Source organism: Oncorhynchus mykiss, chromosome 3, assembly GCF_057628025.1.
Source record: "Oncorhynchus mykiss isolate SJ-2025 chromosome 3, ASM5762802v1, whole genome shotgun sequence".
Lineage (NCBI taxonomy): Eukaryota > Metazoa > Chordata > Actinopteri > Salmoniformes > Salmonidae > Oncorhynchus > Oncorhynchus mykiss.
The window spans coordinates 8,007,681-8,024,856 of NC_143024.1; the positions used below are offsets into that span (position 1 = coordinate 8,007,681).

The 17,176-nt window shown below is 49.2% G+C and overlaps 1 protein-coding gene across 2 annotated transcripts in view; it reads right to left on the reverse strand.

The window, feature by feature from the left end:
- LOC110506554 (CDKAL1 threonylcarbamoyladenosine tRNA methylthiotransferase) overlaps positions 1-17,176 on the reverse strand; it is a 699,428-nt gene that overhangs the window by 181,932 nt on the left and 500,320 nt on the right. For both annotated transcript variants that reach the window (XM_090230627.1, XM_090230628.1), the window contains one exon: positions 722-902. In XM_090230627.1, the coding sequence (XP_090086753.1) occupies positions 722-902 (181 nt within the window). The remainder of the gene's footprint in view (positions 1-721; positions 903-17,176) is intronic.

Genomic DNA, 17,176 nt, shown 5'->3' on the forward strand with positions numbered 1-17,176 from the left:
CCGTCGTCATCGAAAACATCTTAGGTCTGACAGCTGGGTGAATCCAGCCCGTCGTCATCGAAAACATCTTAGGTCTGACAGCTGGGTGAATCCAGCCCGTCGTCATCGAAAACATCCGGGCAACAATACAGCCTAACACCTCGTGTCAATATAGTACTTAGGATAACACGCTGAGGTGGCTGAGTTTAGTCTGGTTTAGTCTGAGTTTAGTCTGAGTTTAGTCTAGTCTGGTTTAGTCTGAGTTTAGTCTGAGTTTAGTCTGAGTTTAGTCTGGTTTAGTCTAGTTTAGTCTGAGTTTAGTCTAGTCTGGTTTAGTCTGAGTTTAGTCTGGTTTAGTCTGGTTTAATCTATTTTAGTCTGAGTTTAGTCTGGTTTAGTCTGGTTTAGTCTGGTTTAGTCTGGTTTAGTCTGGTTTAGTTTAGTCTGGTTTAGTCTGGTTTAATCTAGTTTAGTCTGAGTTTAGTCTGGTTTAGTCTAGTTTAGTCTGAGTTTAGTCTGAGTTTAGTCTGGTTTAGTCTGGTTATCTCATACTACAGTACTGAAACTCTACTGCCTCAACACTCTGGTCCATGTTAAACTCTACTGCCTCCAAACAAGAAGAAGAATCACACTCTGGTACAACATGTGATCAAATGTAAACAGGTGTGATGTGGTACAACATGTGGTGTGATCATACACACTGGAAATCAACTTAATAAATCAGGGATTGTAACTAACTCACCACTTGGGCGGGGACCTGGTCCATCTTGGCGGCGGGGGTGCCAGGCCGGGGGTAGAACTGGTTGATGAAGAGGCTGGGGAAGCGATACTCCTTCACCAGGTCACATGTCTCCTGGAAGTCAGCATCCGTCTCCCCTGGGAAACCACAGATGATGTCCGTTGCGATGGTGATACCAGGAACCCTGAGAGAGAGGAAAGGAAGAGAGAGGAGAGGAAGAGGAGAGGAAGAGAGAGGAGAGGGAGGGAGGGAGGAAGAGAGGAGAGGAAGAGAGAGAGGAGAGGAATAGCGAGAGGAGAGGAAGAGAGAGGAGAGGAAGAGAGAGAGGAGAGGAAGAGAGAGGAGAGGAAGAGAGGAGAGGGAGAGAGAGGAGAGGAAGAGAGGGAGGGAAGAGAGGAAGAGAGAGGAGAGGAAGAGAGAGAGGAGTGGAAGAGGGAGGAGAGGAAGAGAGAGAGGAGAGGAAGAGAGAGGAAGAGAGAGGAGAGGAAGAGAGGAGAGGAAGAAAGAGGAGAGGAAGAGAGAGAGGAGAGGAAGAGAGAGGAGAGGAAGAGAGAGAAGGAGGAAGAGAGAGAAAAGGTTATTTACCTAATCAATATCTGAATGAAAGCACAATAAAACACCTCCAATTGAACCCGGATCATTCAAATTCACAGCTTACAAATTACAATACGGAATCAGGGAAAGATGAACCAGAACCTAACGACATATTAGAACAACGTGTCAAGGAAACGTAAATGTAACTAACTACAGTGTGTGTGACGCAAGTGTGTTGAAAATTAACATTGGCCTGTGATGTCTGTCCACTGTTGCTATGCGGATCTTCTCTGTGGGATAATTCCTGCAACAGGACCCTTATTAGCAGCCTCAGTGGCAATTGATTATTGTCCCGGGTCCGTGATTGAATGAGAACCTCTGCAGAGGACTGGTTCATTGATCCTGGCTTGTATATATTCTGCATTTATTGATCTCTGATTCACAGGTACAAACCAACTTCAAGGCTACCTCACGCTGAAGACGGTGGAGCCGCCACAACAGAACAGAGAGAGGTGGAATAGTGGAGCCTCCACAACAGAACAGAGAGAGGTGGAATAGTGGAGCTGCCACAACAGAACAGAGGGAGGTGGAATAGTGGAGCCGCCACAACAGAACAGAGAGGTGGAATAGTGGAGCTGCCACAACAGAACAGAGAGAGGTGGAATAGTGGAGCTGCCACAACAGAACAGAGAGAGGTGGAATAGTGGAGCCCCCACAACAGAACAGAGAGAGGTGGAATAGTGGAGCCCCCACAACAGAACAGAGAGAGGTGGAATAGTGGAGCCGCCACAACAGAACAGAGAGAGGTGGAATAGTGGAGCCCCCACAACAGAACAGAGAGAGGTGGAATAGTGGAGCCGCCACAACAGAACAGAGAGAGGTGGAATAGTGGAGCCGCCACAACAGAACAGAGAGAGGTGGAATAGTGGAGCCACAACAGAACAGAGAGAGGTGGAATAGTGGAGCTGCCACAACAGAACAGAGAGAGGTGGAATAGTGGAGCCCCCACAACAGAACAGAGAGAGGTGGAATAGTGGAGCCCCCACAACAGAACAGAGAGAGGTGGAATAGTGGAGCCGCCACAACAGAACAGAGAGAGGTGGAATAGTGGAGCCCCCACAACAGAACAGAGAGAGGTGGAATAGTGGAACCACAACAGAACAGAGAGAGGTGGAATAGTGGAGCTGCCACAACAGAACAGAGAGAGGTGGAATAGTGGAGCCCCCACAACAGAACAGAGAGAGGTGGAATAGTGGAGCTGCCACAACAGAACAGAGAGAGGTGGAATAGTGGAGCCACAACAGAACAGAGAGAGGTGGAATAGTGGAGCCCCCACAACAGAACAGAGAGAGGTGGAATAGTGGAGCCACAACAGAACAGAGAGAGGTGGAATAGTGGAGCCGCCACAACAGAACAGAGAGAGGTGGAATAGTGGAGCTGCCACAACAGAACAGAGAGAGGTGGAATAGTGGAGCTGCCACAACAGAACAGAGAGAGGTGGAATAGTGGAGCCACAACAGAACAGAGAGAGGTGGAATAGTGGAGCCTCCACAACAGAACAGAGGGAGGTGGAATAGTGGAACCACCACAACAGAACAGAGAGAGGTGGAATAGTGGAACCACAAGAGAACAGAGAGAGGTGGAATAGTGGAGCCTCCACAACAGAACAGAGGGAGGTGGAATAGTGGAGCCCCCACAACAGAACAGAGAGAGGTGGAATAGTGGAGCCACAAGAGAACAGAGAGAGGTGGAATAGTGGAGCCACAACAGAACAGAGAGAGGTGGAATAGTGGAGCCACAACAGAACAGAGAGAGGTGGAATAGTGGAGCTGCCACAACAGAACAGAGAGAGGTGGAATAGTGGAGCCACAACAGAACAGAGAGAGGTGGAATAGTGGAGCCGCCACAACAGAACAGAGAGAGGTGGAATAGTGGAGCCGCCATAACAGAACAGAGAGAGGTGGAATAGTGGAGCCTCCACAACAGAACAGAGAGAGGTGGAATAGTGGAGCCCCCACAACAGAACAGAGAGAGGTGGAATAGTGGAGCCACAACAGAACAGAGAGAGGTGGAATAGTGGAGCCACAACAGAACAGAGAGAGGTGGAATAGTGGAGCTGCCACAACAGAACAGAGAGAGGTGGAATAGTGGAGCTGCCACAACAGAACAGAGAGAGGTGGAATAGTGGAGCCACAACAGAACAGAGAGAGGTGGAATAGTGGAGCCCCCACAACAGAACAGAGAGAGGTGGAATAGTGGAGCCGCCACAACAGAACAGAGAGAGGTGGAATAGTGGAGCCGCCACAACAGAACAGAGAGAGGTGGAATAGTGGAGCCTCCACAACAGAACAGAGAGAGGTGGAATAGTGGAGTCACAACAGAACAGAGAGAGGTGGAATAGTGGAGCTGCCACAACAGAACAGAGAGAGGTGGAATAGTGGAGCCACAACAGAACAGAGAGAGGTGGAATAGTGGAGCCACAACAGAACAGAGAGAGGTGGAATAGTGGAGCCACAACAGAACAGAGGGAGGTGGAATAGTGGAGCCGCCACAACAGAACAGAGAGAGGTGGAATAGTGGAGCCTCCACAACAGAACAGAGAGAGGTGGAATAGTGGAGTCACAACAGAACAGAGAGAGGTGGAATAGTGGAGCCACAACAGAACAGAGAGAGGTGGAATAGTGGAGCCACAACAGAACAGAGAGAGGTGGAATAGTGGAGCCCCCACAACAGAACAGAGAGAGGTGGAATAGTGGAGCTGCCACAACAGAACAGAGAGAGGTGGAATAGTGGAGCCACAACAGAACAGAGAGAGGTGGAATAGTGGAGCCACAACAGAACAGAGAGAGGTGGAATAGTGGAGCTGCCACAACAGAACAGAGAGAGGTGGAATAGTGGAGCCACAACAGAACAGAGAGAGGTGGAATAGTGGAGCCGCCACAACAGAACAGAGAGAGGTGGAATAGTGGAGCCACAACAGAACAGAGAGAGGTGGAATAGTGGAGCCTCCACAACAGAACAGAGAGAGGTGGAATAGTGGAGCCGCCACAACAGAACAGAGAGAGGTGGAATAGTGGAGCCAAAACAGAACAGAGAGAGGTGGAATAGTGGAGCCTCCACAACAGAACAGAGGGAGGTGGAATAGTGGAACCACCACAACAGAACAGAGAGAGGTGGAATAGTGGAACCACAAGAGAACAGAGAGAGGTGGAATAGTGGAGCCTCCACAACAGAACAGAGGGAGGTGGAATAGTGGAGCCCCCACAACAGAACAGAGAGAGGTGGAATAGTGGAGCCACAAGAGAACAGAGAGAGGTGGAATAGTGGAGCCACAACAGAACAGAGAGAGGTGGAATAGTGGAGCCACAACAGAACAGAGAGAGGTGGAATAGTGGAGCTGCCACAACAGAACAGAGAGAGGTGGAATAGTGGAGCCACAACAGAACAGAGAGAGGTGGAATAGTGGAGCCGCCACAACAGAACAGAGAGAGGTGGAATAGTGGAGCCGCCATAACAGAACAGAGAGAGGTGGAATAGTGGAGCCTCCACAACAGAACAGAGAGAGGTGGAATAGTGGAGCTGCCACAACAGAACAGAGAGAGGTGGAATAGTGGAGCCACAACAGAACAGAGAGAGGTGGAATAGTGGAGCCCCCACAACAGAACAGAGAGAGGTGGAATAGTGGAGCCGCCACAACAGAACAGAGAGAGGTGGAATAGTGGAGCCGCCACAACAGAACAGAGAGAGGTGGAATAGTGGAGCCTCCACAACAGAACAGAGAGAGGTGGAATAGTGGAGTCACAACAGAACAGAGAGAGGTGGAATAGTGGAGCTGCCACAACAGAACAGAGAGAGGTGGAATAGTGGAGCCACAACAGAACAGAGAGAGGTGGAATAGTGGAGCCACAACAGAACAGAGAGAGGTGGAATAGTGGAGCCACAACAGAACAGAGGGAGGTGGAATAGTGGAGCCGCCACAACAGAACAGAGAGAGGTGGAATAGTGGAGCCTCCACAACAGAACAGAGAGAGGTGGAATAGTGGAGTCACAACAGAACAGAGAGAGGTGGAATAGTGGAGCCACAACAGAACAGAGAGAGGTGGAATAGTGGAGCCACAACAGAACAGAGAGAGGTGGAATAGTGGAGCCACAACAGAACAGAGAGAGGTGGAATAGTGGAGCCACAACAGAACAGAGAGAGGTGGAATAGTGGAGCCACAACAGAACAGAGAGAGGTGGAATAGTGGAGCCGCCACAACAGAACAGAGAGAGGTGGAATAGTGGAGCCACAACAGAACAGAGAGAGGTGGAATAGTGGAGCCTCCACAACAGAACAGAGAGAGGTGGAATAGTGGAGCCGCCACAACAGAACAGAGAGAGGTGGAATAGTGGAGCCACAACAGAACAGAGAGAGGTGGAATAGTGGAACCACAACAGAACAGAGAGAGGTGGAATAGTGGAGTCACAACAGAACAGAGAGAGGTGGAATAGTGGAGTCACAACAGAACAGAGAGAGGTGGAATAGTGGAACCACAACAGAACAGAGAGAGGTGGAATAGTGGAGCCACAACAGAACAGAGAGAGGTGGAATAGTGGAACCACAACAGAACAGAGAGAGGTGGAATAGTGGAGCTGCCACAACATAACAGAGAGAGGTGGAATAGTGGAGCCACAACAGAACAGAAAATTGTCATTGAAAATAAGAATTTGTTCTTAACTGACTTGCCTAGTTAAATAAAATAAAATAAAAATAAGAGCTTTAAGGTCATAATACATGAGGTCATATGGATAGGATCTGATCCTAGATCAGCACTTCACTCAAACACAGAGACGCCTGATACACTCGGCCCCTGATCCCAGATCAGCACTTCACTCAAACACAGAGACGCTTGATACACTGGGCCGCTGATCCTAGATCAGCACTTACACTCCTACACGAGACCCCTGATACGCTCGGCCCCTGATCCTAGACCAGCACTTCACTCCTACACCGAGACCCCTGATACGCTCGGCCCCTGATCCTAGATCAGCACTTCACCCCTACACCGAGACCCCTGATACGCTCGGCCCCTGATCCTAGATCAGCACTTCACTCCTACACCGAGACCCCTAATACGCTCGGCCCCTGATCCTAGATCAGCACTTCACTCCTACACCGAGACCCCTGATACGCTCGGCCCCTGATCCTAGATCAGCACTTACACTCCTACACCGAGACCCCTGATACACTCGGCTCCTGATCCTAGATCAGCACTTCACCACTACACCGAGACCCCTGATACGCTCGGCCCCTGATCCTAGATCAGCACTTCACCCCTACACCGAGACCCCTGATACGCTCGGCTCCTGATCCTAGATCAGCACTTCACCCCTACACCGAGACCCCTGATACGCTCGGCCCCTGATCCTAGATCAGCACTTCACTCCTACACCGAGACCCCTGATACGCTCGGCCCCTGATCCTAGATCAGCACTTCACCCCTACACCGAGACCCCTGATACACTCGGCCCCTGATCCTAGATCAGCACTTCACTCCTACACCGAGACCCCTGATACACTCGGCCCCTGATCCTAGATCAGCACTTCACTCCTACACCGAGACCCCTGATCCTAGATCAGCACTTCACCCCTACACCGAGACCCGTGATCCTAGATCAGCACTTCACCCATACACCGAGACCCCTGATACACTCGGCCCCTGATCCTAGATCAGCACTTCACTCCTACACCGATACCCCTGATACACTCGGCCCCTGATCCCAGATCAGCACTTCACCCCTACACCGAGACCCCTGATACACTCGGCCCCTGATCCCAGATCAGCACTTCACCCCTACACCGAGACCCCTGATACGCTCGGACCCTGATCCCAGATCAGCACTTCACCCCTACACCGAGACCCCTGATACGCTCGGCCCCTGATCCTAGATCAGCACTTCACTCCTACACCGAGACCCCTGATACACTCGGCCCCTGATCCTAGATCAGCACTTCACCCCTACACCGAGACCCCTGATACACTCGGCCCCTGATCCTAGATCAGCACTTCACCCCTACACCGAGACCCCTGATACACTCGGCCCCTGATCCTAGATCAGCACTTCACCCCTACACCGAGACCCCTGATACACTCGGCTCCTGATCCTAGATCAGCACTTCACCCCTACACCGAGACCCCTGATACACTCGGCCCCTGATCCTAGATCAGCACTTCACCCCTACACCGAGACCCCTGATACACTCGGCCCCTGATCCTAGATCAGCACTTCACTCCTACACCGAGACCCCTGATCCTAGATCAGCACTCTCCAAGACTATTTTTTTTTTTGAATACGTTCTTCTTCCCCCTCTCCTGATCGTAATTCCTCTTCCTGCTGTTGTGGGTGGGAGTCTCCTCCTGCGGCATCATTACCATCTCCTCCAGCCATCTAACGTGGATCAATGTGCACTTATTGACAGAAGTCCATCTCTAAACACATGAAGTGGACCCCCCCCCCCCCCCCCCGGCCTACTGACGTCTGCTCGGTCCAGAGTCGTTCATATTCAAGAGGTTCGGCAGGGCTCTGGGGAATCCTTGACCTTTCACCTCCAACCCAAGAGGAGGAATATAAAACACGGTCTTCCTGTCCACATTTCTGTTCCCAGGCCTTGTTCCCCGGTCATATACAGAGCCTGTGTTCCAATAGCCATACTAGCGTACTACTTGAACCCTTCCTATATACATTTCTTCATTCAATAGTATTGTGGTAAGTGTGGAACACAAGGGACATAGACAGTCTGAAGTCTCTCCGAGCTCAGGTTGAGTCTGTCTCTCTGTCTGTCTGTCTGTCTGTCTGTCTGTCTGTCTGTCTGTCTGTCTGTCTGTCTGTCTGTCTGTCTGTCTGTCTGCCTGTCTGCCTGTGGGTTTGTATTGTAGTCAGATGGGTTGTCTGTCTGTCTGTCTGTCTGTCTGTCTGTCTGTCTGTCTGTCTGTCTGTCTGTCTGTCTGTCTGTCTGTGGGTTTGTATTGTAGTCAGATTGGTTGTCTGTCTGTCTGTGGGTTTGTATTGTAGTCAGATGGGTTGTCTGTCTGTCTGTGGGTTTGTATTGTAGTCAGATTGGTTGTCACAGAGGGACTGAACCCCACAACCATTCCGTCTGGCTTACAGAGGGACTGAACCCCACAACCATTCCGTCTGGCTCACAGAGGGACTGAACCCCACAACCGTTCCGTCTGGCTTACAGAGGGACTGAACCCCACAACCATTCCGTCTGGCTTACAGAGGGACTGAACCCCACAACCGTTCCGTCTGGCTCACAGAGGGACTGAACCCCACAACCGTTCCGTCTGGCTCACAGAGGGACTGAACCCCACAACCATTCCGTCTGGCTTACAGAGGGACTGAACCCCACAACCGTTCCGTCTGGCTTACAGAGGGACTGAACCCCACAACCATTCCGTCTGGCTTACAGAGGGACTGAACCCCAAAACCGTTCCGTCTGGCTTACAGAGGGACTGAACCCCACAACCATTCCGTCTGGCTTACAGAGGGACTGAACCCCACAACCATTCCGTCTGGCTCACAGAGGGACTGAACCCCACAACCATTCCGTCTGGCTTACAGAGGGACTGAACCCCACAACCATTCCGTCTGGCTTACAGAGGGACTAAACACAACAATCTTCTATGTAATCATTCTTCGGCATTATGGGATATTGTGTGTAGATTGATGAGGGGAAAAAACAATTGAATCCATTTTAGAATAAGGCTGTAACGTAACAAAATGTAGAAAAAGTCAAGTGGTCTGAATATTTTCAGAAGGTGCTGTGGTGTACAGTATGTCCTAGACAGACTCATCCGATTTAATGAATAACTAAGTGACAATGGTTCCTGGAATACGTTACTGAGATTCGACAGTGAAATAAATGGTTCCTGGAATAAGATACTGAGATACGACAGTGAAATAGTTCCTGGAATAAGATACTGAGATACGACAGTGAAATAGTTCCTGGAATAAGATACTGAGATACGACAGTGAAATAAATGGTTCCTGGAATAAGATACTGAGATACGACAGTGAAATAAATAGTTCCTGGAATAAGATACTGAGATACGACAGTGAACTAAATGGTTCCTGGAATAAGTTACTGAGATTCGACAGTGAAATAAATGGTTCCTGGAATAAGATACTGAGATACGACAGTGAAATAAATGGTTCCTGGAATAAGATACTGAGATACGACAGTGAACTAAATGGTTCCTGGAATAAGATACTGAGATACGACAGTGAAATAAATGGTTCCTGGAATAAGATACTGAGATACGACAGTGAAATAGTTCCTGGAATAAGATACTGAGATACGACAGTGAAATAAATGGTTCCTGGAATAAGATACTGAGATACGACAATGAAATAAATGGTTCCTGGAATAAGATACTGAGATACGACAGTGAACTAAATGGTTCCTGGAATAAGATACTGAGATACGACAGTGAACTAAATGGTTCCTGGAATAAGTTACTGAGATACGACAGTGAACTAAATGGTTCCTGGAATAAGATACTGAGATACGACAGTGAACTAAATGGTTCCTGGAATAAGATACTGAGATACGACAGTGAACTAAATGGTTCCTGGAATAAGATACTGAGATACGACAGTGAGTGTGTTCCTGTCTGTTGAAGTGAGTGTGTTCCTGTCTGTTGAAGTGAGTGTGTTCCTGTCTGTTGAAGTGAGTGTGTTCCTGTCTGTTGAAGTCAGTGTGTTCCTGTCTGTTGAAGTGAGTGTGTCCCTGTCTGTTGAAGTCATCAATACAGTGACAAAGGAGAAGAGGCTGAATGAATGAAGGGCTGGCATCCTAGAGAGAGAGAGAGGGGAGGGGAGAGAGAGGGGGAGAGAGAGAGAGGGAGAGAGAGATGGGGAGAGAGAGAGGGGGAGAGTGAAAGAGAGAGAGAGATAGAGAGAGATAGAAAGAGGGGGGAGAGAGAGAGAGAGAGAGATGGAGAGAGAGAGAGAGAGAGGGGAGAGGGGGAGAGAGGGGGGGAGAGAGAGAGAGAGGGGAGAGGGGGAGAGAGAGAGCGTGAAATAGAGAGAGAGAGAGAGGGGGAGAGAGCGAGAGAGAGAGAGGGAGAGAGCGAGAAAGAGAGAGAGGGGGGGCGAGAGAGAGAGAGGGCGAGTGAGAGGGAGAGAGAGAGGGGGAAAGAGAGCGAGAGAGAGACAGAGAGAGAGAGAGAGAGAGAGAGAGAGAGAGAGAGAGAGAGAGAGGAAGGGGATAGAGAGCGAGAGAGAGACAGAGAGAGAGAGAGAGAGAGAGAGAGAGAGAGAGAGAGAGAGAGAGAGAGAGAGAGAGAGAAATGACAGAATTGGATCTGGCTACATGTCTGGAATCACACAAAAAGGTTCCTCCTGTCTGTTTGTCTGTCTGTCTGTCGACCACGGAATTTTTTGTGTGTCTTTGATGCATTGTTAGCTTGTCAGGCTGATTGCTGAGGTCTTTGGAAATATGTCGGCCAGCTCGGAAGCTTCCAGAATGCATCGCTAGTTCAGATGCTATTAGTTGCCATTTCTTGCACTCCCACTGGTTATGCCTTTTCTATCTCATACAGAGAGAGAGAGAGAGAGAGAGAGGGGGAAGAGAGCTAGAGAGAGAGAGGGGGAATAGAGCTAGAGAGAGAGAGGGGGAAGAGAGAGAGGGGGAAGAGAGCTAGAGAGAGAGAGGGAAGAGAGCTAGAGAGAGAGATGGGGGAAGAGAGAGAGGGGAAATAGAGCTAGAGAGAGAGAGGGGGAAGAGAGAAAGGGGGAAGAGAGCTAGAGAGAGGGAAGAGAGCTAGAGAGAGAGATGGGGGAAGAGAGCTAGAGAGAGAGATGGGGGAAGAGAGCTAGAGAGAGAGATGGGGGAAGAGAGCTAGAGAGAGAGATGGGGGAATAGAGCTAGAGAGAGAGGGGGAGAGAGCTAGAGAGAGAGATAGAGAGGGGGAAGAGAGCTAGAGAGAGAGAGAGAGGGGGAAGAGAGCTAGAGAGAGAGAGGGGAAAGAGAGCTAGAGAGAGAGAGGGGGAATAGAGCTAGAGAGAGAGATGGGGAATAGAGCTAGAGAGAGAGATGGGGGAAGAGAGCTAGAGAGAGAGAGGGGGAAGAGAGAGAGACAGGAAGAGAGCTAGAGAGAGAGAGAGGGGGAAGAGAGATAGAGAGGGGGAAGTGAGCTAGAGAGAGAGAGGGGAAAGAGAGCTAGAGAGAGAGGGGGAAGAGAGCTAGAGAGAGAGAGGGGGAAGAGAGCTAGAGAGAGAAAGGGGAAAGAGAGCTAGAGAGAGAGAGGGAGGGTAAGAGAGCTAGAGAGAGAGAGGGGGGGAGAGCAGGAGAGCGAGATAGGGGGGGGAAGAGAGCTAGAGAGAGGGGGAAGAGAGAGGGGGGGAAGAGAGCTAGAGAGAGAGAGGGGGGGAAGAGAGCTAGAGAGAGAGAGAGGGGGGGAAGAGAGCTAGAGAGAGAGAGGGGGGAGAGAGCTAGAGAGCGAGATAGGGGGGGAAGAGAGCTAGAGCGAGAGAGAGAGATAGATAGAGAGGGAAGGGAGCTAAAGAGAGAGAGAGGGGGGGAAAGAGAGTTAGAGAGAGAGAGGGGGGGGAGAGAGCTAGAGAGCGAGATAGGGGGGGAAGAGAGCTAGAGAGAGAGAGAGGGGGGAAGAGAGCTAGAGAGAGAGAGAGAGAGAGAGAGAGATAGATAGAGGGGGAAGGGAGCTAGAGAGAGAGAGAGAGAGAGAGAGAGAGGGGGAAGGGAGCTAGAGAGAGAGAGAGAGAGAGAGAGAGAGGGGGGGGAAGAGAGCTATAGAGAGAGGGGGAAGAGAGCTAGAGAGAGAGGGGGAAGTGAGCTAGAGAGAGAGGGGGTAGAGAGCTAGAGAGAGAGAGGGGGAAGAGAGAGGGGGAAGAGAACTAGAGAGAGAGGGGGAAGGGAGCTAGAGAGAGAGAGGGAAGAGAGCTAGAGAGAGAGATGGGGAATAGAGCTAGAGAGAGAGATGGGGGAAGAGAGCTAGAGAGAGAGAGGGGGAAGAGAGAGAGACAGGAAGAGAGCTAGAGAGAGAGAGAGGGGGAAGAGAGATAGAGAGGGGGAAGTGAGCTAGAGAGAGAGAGGGGAAAGAGAGCTAGAGAGAGAGGGGGAAGAGAGCTAGAGAGAGAGAGGGGGAAGAGAGCTAGAGAGAGAAAGGGGAAAGAGAGCTAGAGAGAGAGAGGGAGGGTAAGAGAGCTAGAGAGAGAGAGGGGGGGAGAGCTAGAGAGCGAGATAGGGGGGGGAAGAGAGCTAGAGAGAGGGGGAAGAGAGAGGGGGGGAAGAGAGCTAGAGAGAGAGGGGGGGGGAAGAGAGCTAGAGAGAGAGAGAGGGGGGGAAGAGAGCTAGAGAGAGAGAGGGGGGAGAGAGCTAGAGAGAGAGAGGGGGGAGAGAGCTAGAGAGCGAGATAGGGGGGGAAGAGAGCTAGAGCGAGAGAGAGAGATAGATAGAGAGGGAAGGGAGCTAAAGAGAGAGAGAGGGGGGGAAAGAGAGTTAGAGAGAGAGAGGGGGGGAGAGAGCTAGAGAGCGAGATAGGGGGGGAAGAGAGCTAGAGAGAGAGAGAGGGGGGAAGAGAGCTAGAGAGAGAGAGAGAGAGAGAGAGAGATAGATAGAGGGGGAAGGGAGCTAGAGAGAGAGAGAGAGAGAGAGAGAGAGGGGGGGGGAAGAGAGCTAGAGAGAGAGAGGGGGAAGAGAGAGGGGGAAGAGAACTAGAGAGAGAGGGGGAAGGGAGCTAGAGAGAGAGAGGGAAGAGAGCTAGAGAGAGAGCTACTCTGTGGTGAGCTCAGCTCTACACCACCACTGTGAATCAGAGTGAATCAAAGTGAATCAGAGAATCAGAGTGAATCAAAGTGAATCAGAGAATACGAGTGAATCAGTGAATCAGAGTGAATCAGAGTGAATAAGTGAATCAGAGTAAATCAGAGTGAATCAGTGAATCAGAGTGAATCAGTGAATCAGAGTGAATCAGTGAATCAGAGTGAATAAGTGAATCAGAGTAAATCAGAGTGAATCAGAGTGAATAAGTGAATCAGAGTGAATCAGAGTGAATCAGAGTGAATAAGTGAATCAGAGTAAATCAGAGTGAATAAGTGAATCAGAGTGAATCAGAGTGAATACCCCCAACACAGATGTCTGTGTTGTCATGTAACATCTACTTGCCTGGACCTGCAATCAAAGTTCATTTGTTGGAGGACCGGCGTTACATGTGGTCGTTTCCATGGTGATGCTGAGACGGGAAACTGCTTTAAAATACCCATGTTTAAAACAACACGGTCAAGAGAGGAAACAATAACCCTTTCACTGCTACTATGTATGAGTGAATCTGACAACAAATGAATGAACGGCTGAATAAATGAATGAATGGCTGAATAAATTAATTAATGAATGAATTAATTAATTAATTACTTAATGAATAAATGATTTAATGAATGAATAAATGAATGAATGGCTGAATAAATGGCTGAAAAATGAATGAAAGGCTGAATAAATGAATGAATGGCTGAATAAATTAATGAATGGTTGAATGGCTGAATAAATATATTAATGGCTAATTAAATGAATGGCTGAATAAATGAGAGAGAGAGAGAGGGGGGGGGAGTGGGGGGGCAGAGAGATTGGGGGAGATCGAGAGAGAGTGGGGAGAGAGAGAGTGTGGGGAGAGAGAGAGAGGGTGGAGGGAGGGAGAGAATGAGGGAGGGGGAGAGGGAAAGAGAGAGAGAAGGATAGAAGGCCCGAGTGGGGTCTAGGTAAATAATGACCCCAGCAGTAGAGAAAGAGACAGAGGCCCGACAGACAAGGCCAGCGCTCCACTCCTCCTAACTGGTAAGCAGCCCAGAGATCCTGCTGCTACTGCTCCTTAACTCATCTGTCAGTTACCGCCAAAGGAACGAGGCGCTGGGGAGACGAGGGGGGAGGAGAGATGCAACTACATCAGGCTGTGGGCCGCCTGGCCTCCTGGAGGGTACCATCCATCCATCCACAGCCCCAGAGCTAGTTATCTAGCTAGCTAATATATACCATCCATCCATCCACAGCCCCAGAGCTAGTTATCTAGCTAGCTAATATACACCATCCATCCATCCACAGCCCCAGAGCTAGTTATCTAGCTAGCTAATATACACTATCCATCCATCCATCCACAGCCCCAGAGCTAGTTATCTAGCTAGCTAATATACACCATCCATCCATCCACAGCCCAAGAGCTAGTTACCGAGCTAGCTAGTATACACCACACCATCCATCCATCCACAGAGGTAGTTATCTAGCTAGCTAATATACACCATCCATCCATCCACAGCCCCAGAGCTAGTTATCTAGCTAGCTAATATACACCATCCATCCACACACAGAGGTAGTTATCTAGCTAGCTAATATACACCATCCATCCATCCACAGCCCCAGAGCTAGTTATCTAGCTAGCTAATATACACCATCCATCCATCCACAGCCCCAGAGCTAGTTATCTAGCTAGCTAATATACACCACACCATCCATCCATCCACAGCCCCAGAGCTAGTTATCTAGCTAGCTAATATACACCATCCATCCATCCATCCATCCATCCACAGCTCCAGAGCTAGTTATCTAGCTAGCAAATATACACCATCCATCCATCCACAGCCCCAGAGCTAGTTATCTAGCTAGCTAATATACACCATCCATCCATCCACAGCCCAAGAGCTAGTTACCGAGCTAGCTAGTATACACCACACCATCCATCCATCCATCCACAGAGGTAGTTATCTAGCTAGCTAATATACACCATCCATCCATCCACAGCCCCAGAGCTAGTTATCTAGCTAGCTAATATACACCATCCATCCACACACAGAGGTAGTTATCTAGCTAGCTAATATACACCATCCATCCATCCACAGCCCCAGAGCTAGTTATCTAGCTAGCTAATATACACCATCCATCCACACACAGAGGTAGTTATCTAGCTAGCTAATATACACCATCCATCCATCCACAGCCCCAGAGCTAGTTATCTAGCTAGCTAATATACACCATCCATCCATCCATCCACAGCCCCAGAGCTAGTTATCTAGCTAGCTAATATACACCATCCATCCATCCATCCACAGCCCCAGAGCTAGTTATCTAGCTAGCTAATATACACCACACCATCCATCCATCCACAGCCCCAGAGCTAGTTATCTAGCTAGCTAATATACACCATCCATCCATCCACAGCCCCAGAACTAGTTATCTAGCTAGCTAATATACACCATCCATCCATCCACAGCCCCAGAGCTAGTTATCTAGCTAGCTAATATACACCATCCATCCATCCATCCACAGCCCCAGAGCTAGTTATCTAGCTAGCTAATATACACCACACCATCCATCCATCCACAGCCCCAGAGCTAGTTATCTAGCTAGCTAATATACACCATCCATCCATCCACAGCCCCAGAACTAGTTATCTAGCTAGCTAATATACACCATCCATCCATCCACAGCCCCAGAACTAGTTATCTAGCTAGCTAATATACACCATCCATCCATCCACAGCCCCAGAGCTAGTTATCTAGCTAGCTAATATATACCATCCATCCATCCACAGCCCCAGAGCTAGTTATCTAGCTAGCTAATATACACCATCCATCCATCCATCCACAGCCCCAGAGCTAGTTATCTAGCTAGCTAATATACACCATCCATCCATCCATCCACAGCCCCAGAGCTAGTTATCTAGCTAGCTAATATACACCATCCGTCCATCCCAACAGCTAGTTATCTAGCTAGCTATTATACACTATCCATCCACAGCCCCAGAGCTAGTTATCTAGCTAGCTAATATACACCACACCATCCATCCATCCACAGCCCCAGAACTAGTTATCAAGCTAGCTAATATACACCACACCATCCATCCATCCACAGCCACAGAGGTAGTTATCTAGCTAGCTAATATACACCATCCATCCATCCACAGCCCCAGAGCTAGTTATCTAGCTAGCTAATATACACTATCCATCCATCCATCCACAGCCACAGAGCTAGTTATCTAGCTAGCTAATATACACCATCCATCCATCCACAGCCCCAGAGCTAGTTATCTAGCTAGCTAGTATACACCATCCATCCACAGCCACAGAGGTAGTTATCTTGCTAGCTAATATACACCATCCATCCACAGCCACATAGGTAGTTATCTAGCTAGCTAATATACACCATCCATTCATCCACAGCCCCAGAGCTAGTTATCTAGCTAGCTAGTATACACCATCCATCCACAGCCACAGAGGTAGTTATCTTGCTAGCTAATATACACCATTCATCCATCCATCCACAGCCACAGAGGTAGTTATCTAGCTAGCTAATATACACCATCCATCCATAGCCACAGCCACAGAGGTAGTTACCTAGGTAGCTAATATACACCATCCATCCATCCATCCACAGCCACAGAGGTAGTTATCTAGCTAGCTAGTACACAGGTGGCTGGCAGGGCAGGGCAGAGCAGGTCTCCGGAGAGGGGGGGGGGGGGGGGGTTAGCAGGAAGTACACTTAACGAAGGGTGTCTTCATCGCTCCGGTCCACGTTAAACACCCAGCTGTTCAGGGCAGCATGGTATCAGGTGGTAGTCTGGTCACTGTGAGTGTGATATACTGACAGAATACCGAGGGAACTGTCAACAACACTTCTACCTACCTACCAACAGCTTTATGACCATTTCAGTGGATACAAGTGTTTGGTGAAATCGATCTTGATCCCATCGTACGGGGACTGAGGAAACTGTAAACTAGTCATATCTACCTATAAAAACACCCGATTTCAGTTTATAAAACCATTAAACTAGTCATATCTACCTATAAAAACACCCGATTTCAGTTTATAAAACCATTAAACTAGTCATATCTACCTATAAAAACACCTGATTTCAGGTTATAAAACCCTCCAAC